Source organism: Camellia sinensis, chromosome 1 (assembly GCF_055761805.1).
Source record: "Camellia sinensis isolate YWXY chromosome 1, ASM5576180v1, whole genome shotgun sequence".
Lineage (NCBI taxonomy): Eukaryota > Viridiplantae > Streptophyta > Magnoliopsida > Ericales > Theaceae > Camellia > Camellia sinensis.
In genome coordinates, this window is record NC_138961.1 from 145,701,574 (window position 1) to 145,717,820 (window position 16,247).

The 16,247-nt window shown below is 34.0% G+C and overlaps 1 protein-coding gene across 1 annotated transcript; it reads right to left on the bottom strand.

Annotated features, from left to right (window-relative positions):
* Positions 1-2,105: 2,105 nt before the first annotated feature.
* Positions 2,106-14,380, bottom strand: LOC114290047 (PRLI-interacting factor). The gene is made up of 2 exons (XM_028233922.2): positions 13,472-14,380; positions 2,106-3,256 (listed from the first exon to the last, which is right to left on the bottom strand). Exons 1-2 carry the CDS (start codon positions 14,165-14,167, stop codon positions 2,303-2,305), a joined length of 1,650 nt encoding a protein of 549 aa, XP_028089723.2. The 5' UTR covers positions 14,168-14,380; the 3' UTR covers positions 2,106-2,302.
* Positions 14,381-16,247: the final 1,867 nt, after the last annotated feature.

Genomic DNA, 16,247 nt, shown 5'->3' on the forward strand with positions numbered 1-16,247 from the left:
ACATAAACCCGAAGGTTATATAAAATTGTTGCAAGGCCCGAATTTTAATTTATCGTTAACTTAATTATCCTCTGCCTATTTTTTTTTTAGAATTGGTATCTTTCTCCAAAATGATTAGTCCAGTTGCTTATATAGGTCTTTATATATTTCTATTCTACTATTATTATTATTTTTTTTTTCTAAATACAGAATTACCGTTTTATCTAAATTTTTGGCTATTTTTAATATTATTTTATATTTCATTTCATTATGTTTTTCTTATTCTGCCATTATTTCTAATTCTTCAAGACTAATTATTTAGATCCATTTTAACATTTTTTTTTTAAATTTTATTTATTAATTCAAAAGATTCCTTTGGAGAGTTCTACCATAAAGATGAATATAATTATCTGTATTATTTTTACTTATTTTCTACAAGAGCTAGCTCCGTAACTTTATTTAATAAATTAATAATAGATGTCAAACTTTGTGTATAATTCATAGTTGATTTTTCTTAAGATTTTCGCTAAGTTATTTTAATAATCTAATTATAGTATTACTCTGTTCGATAATTATTTGTAATGCAGTACTATTATTTTAATTATCTTATTTGACTCGTTCAGTGTATCTCATGCTCATACATCAATATTGGTAAGATTGAAAAATCAAACTTTCGTACCAATTCTAAAACACGCGCACAAATGATAATTAAATTAATAATAAATTAAAATTCGAGCATTACAATAATTTTATATAACTTTTGAACTTATGTTTTATTTTTATATTGTCTTCGAGGGTAAATTGATTCAAATTTAATATTTTAAAAACTTGGATGCGGGTCATTACTGTGTAACTCCCGCTGCTGTTCCTTGTTGTGGCCCATACAATGCCGTATTAAATCTGAGTCAGGTTTTCCATATTTACTACTATTAATATAAGCTCTATATAATAATTAATGGATTGAAAAATAGATTGAAAAACAGAGGAAGATTTTTCAATCCACTGATTATTATATAGAGCTTATATTAATAGTAGTAAATCTGGGGAACCTACTCACATAGTGACCATTAATGGCTTCTCTCATGTGCCTCAATTGTAACGTATGTAACAAAATCACAACATTACATCAATGTCGGTTTCGGCATGAAAATTGGGCGAGCATAATAAATATATCATATACTTTTCATAATTTTTTTTATAAAATTTCATAACTTGAATACAAAATGTCGTAACTTTTCATCACAAAAGTCATGATCTTTTTTTTTTTTTTTTTTTTTTTAACTTTCCAGACTACATCTTTGAATAAATCAGTGATTTTCCCTAAATCATACCTGTTATTTTTAACGGATTTCTTTTTTGTTGTTCGTTTGTTTTGTTATTTGGTTGGGATGGTCCTTTGGGGTCTTGATTATATACTATTATTGTCTTTTATTAATATAATATTTTTCATGTTCTCAAAAAAAAAAAAAAATGTCATAACAAAAATCATACTGTCATAACATTATCATCTTTAATTTTGGAATGCACATAAAAAATTCGTTATTTATAACTTTACTACAAAATGCCAAAACACATCACAAATAATCATAACGTTCATCATAAAAAATTAAAATTTTTTTACCATGTACACTACCTTAAAAAGTGCACATTATATATTTCTCCTTTTCCTATAAGCTTAAAATCTCCCCATCACTTTCTTTGGTTTGAGTGATTTGGCGGGAAAAAAAGAAATTGAGAGAAATGGATTTCAAATGAAAAAAAAAAATGGGAAGAAATAGAGAGAAACACATTTATCTCATGACCCATATTTTCAATCTCTCCAAGAATGGAGAGAACTAAATATTATTTTGTTATAATATCAAAACTACAACAAATAAAAAGACTAACACCTATAAAAACATTAATTTGGTAATATAACATCATATCATTTTTTTTATTCTCTCTTATCTATCCAAACAAAATGGAAAGAAATTATAATCTTTTCTTTTCTTTTCTCTCCCAAGTCACCAAACTATATGTTTTCTAAAATTCTAACATCAAATCCATTGATTTGAAATTCATCCATCCAAATGAAATTTAAAAGGTAAGCTTAATTTTTTCAGCATCAGCTTCCAGATGAGCAAAAATAAATTTAAAAAAAAAATATTCAAACTGGAATTACTACGCCATTTGTCACTGATTAAGCTTTTAAACATTCTACTTGGTTAGAATATCTACATGCATTATTGACTTCCATATATGTTTCAGGATCTCACTTACACCTACAACACTGCAACATTAAAATGATACGCGAGAAAGAAATGGAAGGGGTAGAGCAACTTAGCTACCTGGATTCAATTGCATAAGATTCAGAGCCTCTCAGGAATGATCGGCGCCACCATATTTGGAATGCTTTACTAAGATTAGGGCATTCAGTGCCGTGTTTGGAGAAACATCGGAACCATTCCATAAACAGCACGTATTGATGCTTCAACGGAAGAGTAAGGAGCGCCTGCCCCATGGCTTCCTCCAGTTCCCTCATGTCTAGCCCCTTTCTGCATCTTTGCAACCAACCAAAGTCCAACAGCATTGGACTAAACCATGCCTCAAGTAGCCCTAACCTTACTTCTGACCGGCAATGCAGTTTTCTGGTCCCTAGCGCAATGAACAACATAGCCGAAACCCGGCTGAGCTCATACCTAACCATTGGGGATGCACTCCCATGCATACAAAGCAGCTTCCCTTGATCTGCCCACATCTCCACAAACTCCTCCGCCATTTGCCGATCAAGCAGGATCTCTAGGAGCCAGTTGATATTGTCAACCTGATTTGAGATGCGTTCAATCAAAGGCTTATCTGTCTCGACCTTTTTTCCCAACTTCCTACAGCTGTTGCCGTTGGTAGTTCCAGAGGCCTCCTCTAACAGGACAACCAGTGAACTCAAACAAGACCGGCAAACGACATATAGATCATCCTCATCAATGTCTGCATAGTGCTTCTCATAGATTGAGCTTTTGCAAAGGAGACCCTTGACTAAGGACTTGAGCTCATTCCTTGCATTGGCACCAGGGCAAGTGGTGATGGACAATACCAACTGTCTAGCTAAATTTCGTTGTTGCGAATCTGCCGAGTCCAGTAAATAGAGTCTTGCCAGGATGTCCCTAGTTGCATCATCATCAAGCTTAAACCTATTAAACAAGCTCCTCAGTTTCTCCTCTTCTTCCTCATTCCAAGGCATTGCCTCGAGGTATCTTAAACAGGACAAAACACCCCTGGTGAACATGATGACTGCTGATACCTAACATCAACAAGAAAGAGTGGTGATTATTCATGATAAAAACACCTTACAACCAAAGAAATAGTTGCAAAGTCAGGGATCCAGCTAAGATTAGTCATAATTTAAATGCATAACCACAAACATACCACAATTCTGCTTGCTTCTTTATAGATATATATATACATATATGAAATTAAGAATGTTGAGTCAAACAACTCTTCTATAGGAGGCATCTAATGGTTTTGTCAGCTTTTTAAATTAAAAAGTGTTCGTTCCTCATGAGACTTGAGAAAATAGCCTCATAATGTAACTCTGCCGCCCCTCTCCAACTTGCAATTCGTTATCAAGTGTTTTTTTTTTTTTTTAAATTTATGTTTTAAAATGTACAATTGTTATGCATACAACTATTTAAACACTGAGTAAAATAAAAACAATGTAAAAGTGGTTTAACATCTACTCATATTTCACATGACAGAGGATACAAATTTTCATTTATAAAATTTGCCAGCTTCTTTTCTAGAAGTACTTACTTTGTGTTTCTGAATCCGCTCTATGGATAGATACACCGATTGAAAAATCCAAATGTATCCTTCACAATTTTACTAGTGTCAGTAACAAGAAAGGAGTTGTTGTGACCCCTATGCTCCACATTATGTATCATGCTAATGCTTTTCCTTTAAGGATTTTCCATACCGTTAACAGATAATAAGCTCATTTTTTTTTACACATAACATAGAAATTCAGTATGTAACCTTGATAAAATCATACTATTCATATAATTTATGCTGATTAAACAACATTTAATCAGGACATGTATTGTTCTACTATGCACAGCACGAGAAGCTCACTGCATAGTAGTGAGAATAGGGATGCTGTAGGGCACATGGGACGTGGTATATTGTCATAGGCTAATGCAGATAATGAATTAGAAAATTAGTAATGCAATCCACAAGAAGAGCAAGAAAAAACAAAGTTAAAAAGAGTGTTTGAAAATTGCCATGATTTCAAGCTACAAGTGTTATTAAAATCTTATTTTATGGTTATTTTACATTTTTTAGAGTTCGCAAAATTTCTAGATATGGGTTATGTGGGTCACCCATGAGTTGTCTTGTGAGTCAACTTATTAAATTAGTTTTTATTTATGGTTTTATTTGGTCTTAAATAGGTTTCAAAAGTCAAAATTTTAGTAGTTTTCTATTTTGGAATCCTAGTTGGTTAAGGAAGTCTCTAAAATTTATATAAAAAGTCAAGTAATACTTCTAATTCAAGAGAGTTGATATTTTAGCAAATTTCAAAAGCTTTGAAGCTTTCTTATGGATTGTGTGATGCAATCAAAACCTGGGTGTGATGCCTAAGGCCTTTAGGAGTGATTCCAAGAAACTAACTTCTTCTTCTCCTTTCTTTCCCTCTTGTATTTTCTACATTTTCATAGCCCGAACACTGTTCATGGGTATTGTTCACAGCCCTTGAAACAGCCCCTAAACAGTGTCAAAATCTCAGCTTTTCATGCTTAAACTCTTACCCTTTATTACCCCATACAAACCCTTCAAAACCCTACATTTTATTGCGATTTCAGCAATAAACCCAATCAAAATCAGCCCCAAAAGCCCAAATTTGCTGCTATCTCCACTTGTCCTACATCGGTTTAGTATCAAAGCTTAAGGTTTCACCATGATATTTACACATTATGGAGATCCTATACATGCAAATTGACTTGGGAAGAGGGTAAAGTGCTTCTTAGAGAAGAAATTCGTCTACGAGATCTTCTAGATGATTTTCTTGATCAATTGTATACTCTTGAGCAAGGTGATATGCATGTAATTGATTATATAAGAAAATATAAGGAATTATTTATCAAGTCTGCAATGGTAGAAAGTGAATGGATGACTATTGCTCGTTTCAAAAGTGGGTTGAGACCTAGAATTAAAAAAGAAATGTCTCATGCATATTTGAAAGATCTCAAAGATGCTATTGAAATAGCTATACAATTTGAGTTTTTGCAAAATTTAAGGAGAAATTTACAGTTTTGAAGCCTATGCATAGTGCGAAGACTGTTCAGCAAAAGAAACCAACAAAACTCCTTAAGAAAGGGCTAAATTGCCACAAAAAGATGCTGAAAAGCCACAACAAGATGCACCAAAGCCTAATATTGTTCTTAGGGATGAAATCCCTGCACAATTGAAGTTGCAAGCCAATGAATAAGTTCAAAATTTTCCTAATGTGAAAGATGACCAGATTTTGAAGGACAGCGAGGCTCTTACTGATGATTCAAAAGCAAAGCAAAATATGCCTTCAAAGGTCACCAATGTGTAGCTTGAATTTTCTAATTTGACGCCAACAAAGTCCACTAATGAGCCTCTCTACCCATGAATAATGTCCAGCATGTGCCAGTCACAAAAGGATTGCAAGATTGAATTACATGATGTTGTTTTGGTTGAAGAAAAGGTTAAGAATATGGAATTCATGATTGCTGCTATGAATTGATATATTCAAATCAAGCATGAACAAGGAATTGCAAAGCCAAAAGATAATGAAATGAATAGGCAGAATTTTGCAACCCAAGACATAGATCAATTAAAGTATTCGTTTTCTATTGATTTAGTCATTCCAGAAAAATTCTTTCGGATTTGGAAATGTGTCTTTGCTTTCATTACTACCTCCACTAAATAAGAAAGAGCAACATCACCTTGAAGATTTTAATATGAAGTCATGTATGCAATTGCAGAGCTTGTGGATAACTTCAGTACTTTAAAACTCGAGGTCAAGTTTTTTTCAACCGGGGGAGAATGATGCAATCCACAAGCAGAGCAAGAAAAAGCAAAGTTATAGAAGTGGCAATATTTACAAATTTCCATGGTTTCAAACTACTAGTATTATTAAAATCTTATTTTATATTTAGTTTATGTTTTTTTAGAGTTATAAGGTTAGGAATATTTTGGTAATTTGCATAATTTCTAGATATGGGTTATGTGGGTCACCCATGAGTTATCTTGTGAGTCAACTGATTAAATTAGTTTTATTTTATTTATGGTTTTATTTGGTCTTAAATAGGTTTTAAGAGTCAAGATTTTAGTAGTTTCCCATTTTGGAATCTTGGTTGGTTAAGGAAGTCATTTAATACTTTTAATTCAAGAGAGTTAATATTTTAGAAAATTTCAAGAGCTTTGAAGTTTTTTTATAGATTGTGTGATGCAATCAAACGTTAGGTGTGATGCCTAAGGCCTCTCTAGGAGTGATTCTAAGAAAGTATCATCTTCTTCTCCTTTCTTTCCCTGTTGTATTTTCTACACTTTCACAGCCTGAACGCTGTTCACGGGTATTGTTCACAGCCCTTGAAACAACCCCTAAACTCTGCCAAATTCTCATATTTTCATGCTTAAACTCTTACCCCTTTATTACCCGCATAAAACCCCTTCAAAACCCTATTTTCTTATTGCGATTTCATCTATAAACTCAATTAAAATCAGCCACAAAAGCCCAAATTTGCTGCTGTCTCTACTTGCCTTACATCAATAAGCTTGTTCTGCTTGAATTGAAGGATACAAAGATTGCACAACTAATCCAAAGCATTTTTTTTTTTAATATTTATTTTCGTTTTGATAAATAGCCAATCATAAGAGTTTTAAACATTTAATAGAGGTGATCTGCCAAGTAAAGGACTGTTTTTTTTCCAGCTGTTGATTAGGTCTGTTATATGAAAGCTCCGACACTTCAAAAGTGGGGACACAAATTAGTTTCCAAAAGTTTTTTCCACTCTCTTCTTTAGTGTTTTTGATGGATATTGGATATTGGATGTTGAATGTTTACTAACTTTTTTTTTTTTTTGATAAATTGAATGTTTACTACTTTTTCCTTAGATTTAAATAATTAATAGATAATTCATAAAAAGGGCCTAAACGATACGAGCTAACTTGAGAACGCTTATATATATATATTGAATTAAAGCTAGTTTTTGTTCATTTCGATTGTTTGTTGATGTAATATTAATCTACATAATAAAAATATAAACTCAACCCAAAAAAAAAAAAAAGAAGCACCACCACTACAAAAAAAATAAAAATAAAAATAAAAACCCATTTTTTTGAAATCACGGTGTCCATGTGCTTGTCCATGCTTCTTAGGATCTATTTGTTGAGGTTCTCATTTCCCTTTTTGGTGATGCTGACTAAAACTCAACTCAAGAAGCCTTACTCCGATTTGGCTAGGGTTGATCTCATAAATCCATATTCACGGTTCTATGAAAACTGAGAAGTCATATGCTCATTCAAGTTCAAGGCACTTATGCCATTTTTATCAGCCCAACCCAAATTTCTTTGACCTTCCAGCAAGGAACATGAAAAGAAGAAAAAGGGAAAAGTTGGAATTTCAAATGAAGTACACCTAGAGCTTTTATGCAATCATGCCCTGGGTTATATTGTCTATTTTTTTTTATGTATTTTATAGATTACAGCATGGTTTTAAATCACAGTATTGGTCATCGCAACAGTTTTACTGCATGTATTAGTCATTGTGTAATGGGATTCAAAGAACAAGCTTGTAAATTTTTTTTGAGCATTAGCAAATGCCAAAGAAACTTATTGATAGGCATCTTCTGAGCATTCTAATCATATTATCACAATTTGAAGGTTTCTAATGGTTTTTCATCAATATTGTAACAACCAAAAAAGATGTTTTCTATGGTTATATTGAATTTTATGTTTGATCTCAAGGCCAAAAAGTGGAGAAGCTCATTAAGTAGGTGTTTGGGAAGAACTAAAAAGTGCACTTTTTTTTTACATACATACACTTATTTGGGTCAAATCAATCAATATCTATCAAACATCTCCTCTCTATTTTTCTAACCACTTTCTCTACTTTTCTACACATTTTTTTTTATAAAACGTCAAAAAGTACACTTATTTAGAACATCCAAACCACTCCTAAGTAAGGGAATTTCATTGCTATGATAATTAGAAAAGCTACTAGAATAGACAATTCATAATAATAAAGCAAACACAAGCCAATATTTTGTGGTACAACAACACTAATGGCCAGTACATGCACTAACTACAAGTTGTTGGGATTCAAGGGCATACATGAATCTATTATCCAGTACATGAAATGGAGCACCGATAAAATATTTGAAACAAACGTACAACAAAGTGGGACCTTTGTGTAATTCAAGCAACACAACTCTAACCTAGCCACAAACCAACATACAATACAAGGAAACAACCTATTCAAACCAAAGTTTTCAAAGGCTTTCTTGAGGCTCGCCTCGATACTCACCTCGCCTCGCCTCGAGGCTAAGATAAAACGCATCAAGGCTTTGATTTTTAGGCATTACTTCCCAAAGGCTTGCACATCATAGTTTGAGACATGCGCCTTAGGTGCGCTTTGTATGTTTTTGCGCATAAGCATGTGAGGAGTATGCACATGCAGAGGTTGCCTTGGACTTTTTTTAAACTTAGTCTATTAGATTGTTTAAACATAAAAAAATAAAAGGAATTCCTTTTTACAACTATATTCTATAGGAAAAATTAAGTAAATGATCAATCAAGAAAAAACATAGTTAATGGCCAAGTGAGATGCTCAATCACTAAAATTAAGAATATCAATTTCACTTTCAGTGGAGGAAAAATTCCTTCTATGTAGTAAAATGTTCAAAACCTTAAGGAGAAATGAATTTACACCTTTATATTTAATTTTGTTTTTATTTGTTTTACCATATTAAAATATTTAATTTATTCACTAAATATTAAAATTTGAAATATGAAATGCTTACGCCTCAACGCCCTGAGGCTTACGCCTCGCCTCATGAGGGGTAAAATGCCTCGAGATACGCATTCACCTTTAAAAACCTTGATTCAAACAAATCAACTAACACCCAAGCACCACACACAGATGCCATGCAGATCCACCATCCACAACTAGCACATGGAATCTCCACCGCAACCACCAACACAGCCTCCACACAGAGCCACCCCCACAGCTACCAAGCACAGCCACCACCTACCTCAATCGCATCTCAGCCATAAGTTCATAATGCACAAACGCAACACCCCATTCCATTATACCCACCTCTAGTTAGGGTTTGGTCAAACCAGACCATCTATCGGTGCCAAATCCATGACAATTTGAGAAACAATTGTTGTGGTGTAAAAATCAATAGTAGACAAGAGTCTTGTCACTGCCATCACCACCCTACCCGCGTCCCTCGCAGCATTGACAACTATCACACCTTTCAACCCAAAATTGGTCGCGCTACAAAACCACCATCTTCCCCCAAAAATTGTTCCTTCTTTACTTCCATTAATGGCAAGTGCTTTCTTCAATCCCTCAAAAAGCAGATGACCAAATCAAAGCACCATTCTCTCTCTCATCTCACCTCTCTCCAAATCGAAGCACCATTCAACCCAAATTAGCAAGATGTTATTTTTGGCAGTAGAGGGGCTATGGAGGTGGACTCATGGTTAGAAGGGCTGGCGATTTGGGGCTGTGGAGGTGAAATCGTTTGGTGGTGGTTGTGACACTGTATAGTTGGAGCAATGAGTCGTGGTGGTGAATAAGAAAGGAGAGAGAGGAAAGATGGTGTGTGGTACGTAATTATTACTTTAGTAAAATTAATACAATGCATTTTAGATTATTTTAATTGAAGGGGGCAATATTGGCATTTAAAAATGTTAAAGTAATGACAATCAACAAATTCTGATAGGTCAATTCACAGTCGACTAACGGATGGGTCCATGTGTTTCACAAAATTCTAAAGTAACGGAGGTAAGTGATATTTTAGAGAATAAGGAGGTGACAGTGATATTTTAGGAGAACCAATGGGGTGTCAGTGTAATTTACCCTTATAAGATAATGCAAACAATAGGCATGCAGCAAAATGTGAGTTTTTCCCAGATGCCACATGCTTCCTAAATTTACGAGGGTCACACACATACAAGTTAATAAATTACAACAATCCATCCAAATTCCCAATATTCCCTTCTTTTTTTATCGGCAAAAGAAGTAAAATTTTATTAAATAAATAAAACATTACAAGAAGGAAAGCAAATCATGAATAAGCATCAATTTGGGAAAGCTTTGATGCAACAAACGTGCACATTTGGTTGGCAAGAAACCAACAAACAATAACAAAACTCCCAATACACACTAAATTCTTACACCCAAAACTCGTGCAAATTCTTTCATCCAAAATATGTTTAAATTCTCCAAAACACTTTCACTTTGCGAGTTTTGATCTTTCATTTTCATCTATTTCTTCAAACTTTCATTTTTGTTGTATGTCCCTTTACCAATAGTGGCTTTGTACCCTTAATTTTTCTCACATTTTCCATTGAATTTGTACCATCATTAGCAATAGCAAGCATCTCAACTTGCTTGTTTACCTCTTTCACACCTGCTTGTTTACCTCTTTCACACCATCACATACGCTTTTGTTTCCAAGTAATGACTCCTTGGTGCACCTCCATCTCTACCACTGGTAACCCAAGCTTAGAATCTTCACCCCCTTGCAAACCACCATTTCAGACTTTACTTTGCTCCTGAAGACGTGATGAAGAGGAAGAAACAAATAGAAATATTGAGCTTTGCGGCCCCACCCAACTCTTCCTTCTTACGTGTGCTGCTCTCCAAATCCTTCATCAAAGATGAGCCTTTGCAGTCACTGTTCACTCCCTTTCCAACCTCAACATTAGAATAAATCTCTGAAAATATATCCAACACCTCAAATTGATTGTGAAGGACGAAAGTTTTGCACTTCTCTTGTTTAAAGATCTAAGCTTGTGTGATGGGACCTCTTTAATAAACGAATTAAGATCATTAGACTATACCACTGCACTAGTAGAATAATTAGAAGCTGAAGAAAAAAGTGACTGATTCAATGGGCCATTTTAGTTTGTTCCAAGAGCCTGAACCAAACTTACCCCCCTAAAACCCCATTGTGGGGCCACCTATTTCTCACACTTGCCCTTTCAAAATTCAAATTTCCAATAACAGTAGATGGCTGCCACCTAGTCTCTACACCAGCCACCTTTTCAAAATTTAAAATTTTTACTTGAGATGCATTGAAATTTGGCGCCACTTCCTCTGCCACAATCCTGCACAGACTAAGCCCATGCGCAACCGTCACTAATGTTTCCAACAACCCTTTGGCATTCCCATCTGCCCTGCTTCCAAAAGCCACCCACCATCAAGAATCTCCGGCGCCCTCCATCCCACATAATCCATCCATTCCGACCTCTATTGATTTGTCGAGAACAACTTTGCTGCTACCTCTTCTTCCTTTGCCATCATATCCCTCTAAATCTTCAACCACCTTCCAATTCTCTTCCTCCACAGAACGACTCTCCACTACTGCCTTCATTAACGTCACCTCCGAAATCAATCCTCCATCACCAACATGAATATCATTCCCTTTCAATCTTTGCTTGAGATTAGAAATTTCTCTCAAGAAAACTTGATGCAAAGTATAAGAAGTTCAAAGAGGTTAAATTCAGAAAAGTGATGATACTTGGACATTGGCATCATTTTATAGAGAAACTGATAGAAATCTTCCATAATTATATTTCTAGTATTATCAGAGTCTTATTTTATTATTATTTTTATATTTTCTAAGATTTTTAAGATTAGGGATATTTTGATAATTTTATATTTGCTAACATGGGTCGTATGAATCATCTATGGATTGTCTTGTGGATCAAATTATTTAATTAATTTTATTTATGTTTCTTATTTAGTTTTAAATTAGTTTTAGAAGTCAAAAATATTATAGTAGTTTCTTTTTTATTTTTGTTATAGTTAGTTTAGAAAGTCTCTTAATTCCATGTAAAGTGCTTGTTTGAGATCATCTAAAATAGACAAAAAGTCAAAAAAGTTACCAAAAAATCAAAAAAGTTAACACTATTCACTAATCAATTGTTTAGTCAACAAATCAGCATACACAAAAGGCAAAAAGACTAAAAAGCCCTTGTTAACATGCACATAAATTTAAAAAAAAAAAAAAAAAAAAAAAAAGCGCCGCACAGTGCACTGACGCAACACAGTGTATGTCAGTACTCAGAAGGGTACTTCGGTAATTCTATTAGTTGATACAATATTTTAATACACATTTTTTTTGCAAAAAATCAAAAAATTATCCCAAACATACATCTTTTTTTTCCTCTACTTTTTTAGTAAAAAATGCACTTTTATAGTTCACCCCAAACAACCCCAAGTCATGCAATGTTTATAATTCAAGAGAGTTGATATCTTATAAAAAAAAGTTGAGAGTTTTGAATCTTCTTTATGGGTTGTGTAATGCAATCAAATCGTAAGTGTGATACCTAAGGAATTCTATGAGTAATTCCTAAATCTATCTTCTTCTTCTCCTTTCTTTTTCTTTTCTATTTTAATTTACTATTCACGAGTTACTATTCACAACCTTATAACAGTCCCTAAACAGTGCTAAAATCCCATCTTTCCATACTTAAACTCTTACCTATTTATTACCCTAAACAAACCCTACTTGTCCCCTATATTCTTATTGCAATTGCAGCCATAAAATCCAATTAAAATCAGACCCAAAACCCTACATTTGCTGCTGTCCCTAGTCGTCCTGCATCAAAATTCCTCGCTCAGTCCACCACAGTGCCTCTTGCCTAAGCTAGCTTTGCTCCTCCTGTATCTATAGTTGCTCCTCTCGCTACCACCACCCTTCTTGGCTAGCTTTGTAGGCAAAATTCCCAATATTCTAGCTATTATCCATGATCATCTTCTAACTTTTCCAAAATTATCCGTGATAAAATTTTTATTAAGAATCTTGATTTCAGTAGTATGCTTCTAATCATATAAAAAAGTTAATAAAAATTGACAGGTAAAGTAAAAGATTTTCTTAACAGGTTTCAATGCAGTTCGCAATGGTCTAAAGAATATATCAGCTAAGTTACTCCAATATGCAATGAATTATATTTCCACACATTTCACAGCACAAAATAAGAACTTCCAGTCAGTCCAATATTCATAGAGTCAACTATTTATGTCTGAACAATTTCTTTTTATTCATAAGTTTAAATCCGAACATTTATTTTTTGTTCATAATTTTTTATATCCGAAAAATATAAATGGTGGGTAAACATAATTACCCTATGTACATACATTATACATATATAAAACCACAGTTCCAAAGCAGAAGTGTGTCATTGAAAACCACATGAAACCAATATGCAAGTAGAGATATCAAGAAGGAAGAAAGTGCAAATCCAAAAGAATCACCTCAAGTATATCGATGGACCGATAAACCCCAATCTTCAAAAGCCGCTTAGGGATATCATCATCAAACATCAGCCCAATTGTCTCCCGAAACACATTCAAGTTCTCCACCTCAGGAACCTCAATCCTACACAGATTAGCAGCCGAACCAGTTACACCCTTTCGATAATCCGCAATCAAGTCCGCAAAAACCGAACTACTCGCACTCAACACCTCTGAATTCAGCTCAAGCACCAGAGAACCCCCACTCTTCCCCTTCAAGTTCAACCTCACATCAAAAATTCCAAAACTACCGTCCTCCTCCTTCACACTATTATCAGCCGAACCTGAACCCGAACCTGACGAACCCTCGGGCATCGGCGACATCACCGATCTCGACTGCACATTCGCGATCGGAACCACAATTTCTGGCAGCGAATCGACTGTGGGGTGGTCGGAGTCGATGGGGGAGACGCGGCCGGGGGACAAAATCCGGCGTGGGTCAATCCGGCCAACGAGGCCAAGCCGGCTATTCTGAGGCGAGTTCGGGAACGAACCGGCTGATTTCGAGGGCGTTTCAGGCTTGGGAGGAGGTTTGGGATGAGAGAAGGTAGGGTTTTCAGGGCTGCGGGGGGTGACGGCGAAGGAGCAGCACCATGAGCGGCGGCGCGTGGGTGGTTGACGGCGGTGATGCGGTTTGTGACGGGTTGAATTATCCATTTTTTGTGAGCTCCGATCGAGGCGAGGCGACTCAGATCAGGAGTGGCAGTACTGAGTGAGTGAGCAAGCGATACCGAGAGTTAGGGTTCGGCATTTCAGGGGGAATGAGTTGGAAAAATGGATTTGTTATTTGTGTTGTGCGTGGAGTGGAGTGGAATGGAGAGGGTTGGTTGGGCATTATTTGGATTTTATATTGTTGTTCGGAGAATGTTCATTTTGTGAAGCAATAACAAAATAAATAAATAAATAAATAAAAGAAAAAATTGAACAAAATGAGAAATAATAATAATAATAATAAATTACAAATTTACTTAAAATATAAATTTTTTTGTATGACTTTAAAAATTATACATATTTTTATTTCTGATGTACCCAAAAAAAAATACTATAAATATTTCTTTATTAAAAATTTTCATTTAATAGAATTTAGAGGGAAAAAAATGAACATTCTAATTACTTTTTTATATAATAATAAAATTATTAATTAAAAAATATTTTTAATATTATTAAAAATTATTAATTAACTTAATTATTTATTAATGACATGAGTCATTTGTAATGCTATTAAAAATTTGAAGGGCAAAATGTAATTTTTAAAATTACAGTAAAAAATTCATATTTTAAAAAATAATGAGATAGAAAGAATGAATAGCATTTGTTTAGAATGAAATAAAAGTATGATTATTTTTTATTGTTGGATGAAGGGAAGAAAAATAATCCAGCGAGAGTTCATCCTTTTAATACCTTAATACCTATGGTATTATTTAATCCCTCATCATTCTCCATCTAATACTCTGTATCAATATTAAAATTACCCAATAGTTTAGTATGATGCAAAACAAACACTACATTGACCTATCCGGTGCGACTCACATGTTCTCCACCTTTAATTCCTTTTTCTTTATCCTATAATCAAATAACAAACTTAGGCCAAGTTTGGGAAGACTAAATAAGTGCACTTTTTGACTTTTTATGAAATATGGGTTGGATTTGGGTTGGATTTGAAGTGATGTGTTAGAGAGGTGATGTGACTTAAACAAGATGATGTGACTTAAATAGGATAGTGACTTTTTGACTTTTTAGATTTTTTGAAGGATGCCAAACTTAACCTTATAATCAAATAACGAACTAACTGTGACGCCCAAATTATATAATTAATAATAAATAAATAAATATAAAAAAATAGTATATAATTATGTTATGACTTGGGTTAAATAAATAAATAATAATAATAATGTTAGAAAAAATAGTTTTTTTTGTTACTTTAATTAAATATTAAAGTGGGTCTCAACCGTCTATTGTGTTGAGTTCAAGTGGGTCTAGATACTTTACAATGAGATCGTTACACCACAAATAGAATGGCCAAAAACTATTAAGAATTGAATGAGAAATTGCCCTATGAAATTAGCTTCATGAAAGAGTTAATGGGGTTTGTACCTTCTGCCTTTATTGCAGAGTTTAATAGTACATTAATGGGGTTTGTAACTCCTGCCTTTATTGCAGTGGTTAATGGTGCATTAGTGACTAGCCATAAAGGCTGGAGGCTTCTCCTCTCTCCCCTATACATATATACATTGAGACCCTCCTGTCAAGTCTTAAATACAGAAATTTTTGCTTCTTTTTTACAAGTCAATTCGCTAGAAAGTTCTTGTAGTGAAAGAGTGCTGCCATGGTTTTGTTCGCTAAGCTAGACAGAAAGTGCTTCTGCCGTAGCTAATTTTTGACCGTCGTATCCTGGGAGACAGACGCCGGAATTCCTCAAGCACTCGACCTGTGAAGTGGCGAAATCTGTTTTAAGAAAACTGCTACCGTGCAGGCTTCGATTTGCTTTCTTTACTATTTTATTGTATTGTGTATTTTTTGTTGTAATTTAGTTGTAATTCTCAACATGTGTTCTTGGTATTTTTTTTTTAAATTTATTCGTGAATCTATTTATTTAATTTCACAATTTGAACAACAAGCTTAAAACAGATTTTTGATGTTTTCATAAATTATAAAATTAAATTCATAAGATTGCATGCTACTGTTTTACTTCTCATTGTCTATGGTTGCAATCCAATTTATTAGATAATTAGTTTAT

What these genes read in the sequence shown, in the direction of transcription:
- LOC114290047 (XM_028233922.2), bottom strand. Translation starts at nt 14,167, where the DNA reads ATGGATAATTCAACCCGTCACAAACCGCATCACCGCCGTCAACCACCC. An exon ending in GGTCCATCGATATACTTGAG is followed by an intron (nt 3,257 to 13,471) that starts GTGATTCTTTTG and finishes TGTTGATGTTAG; the next exon opens with GTATCAGCAGTCATCATGTT.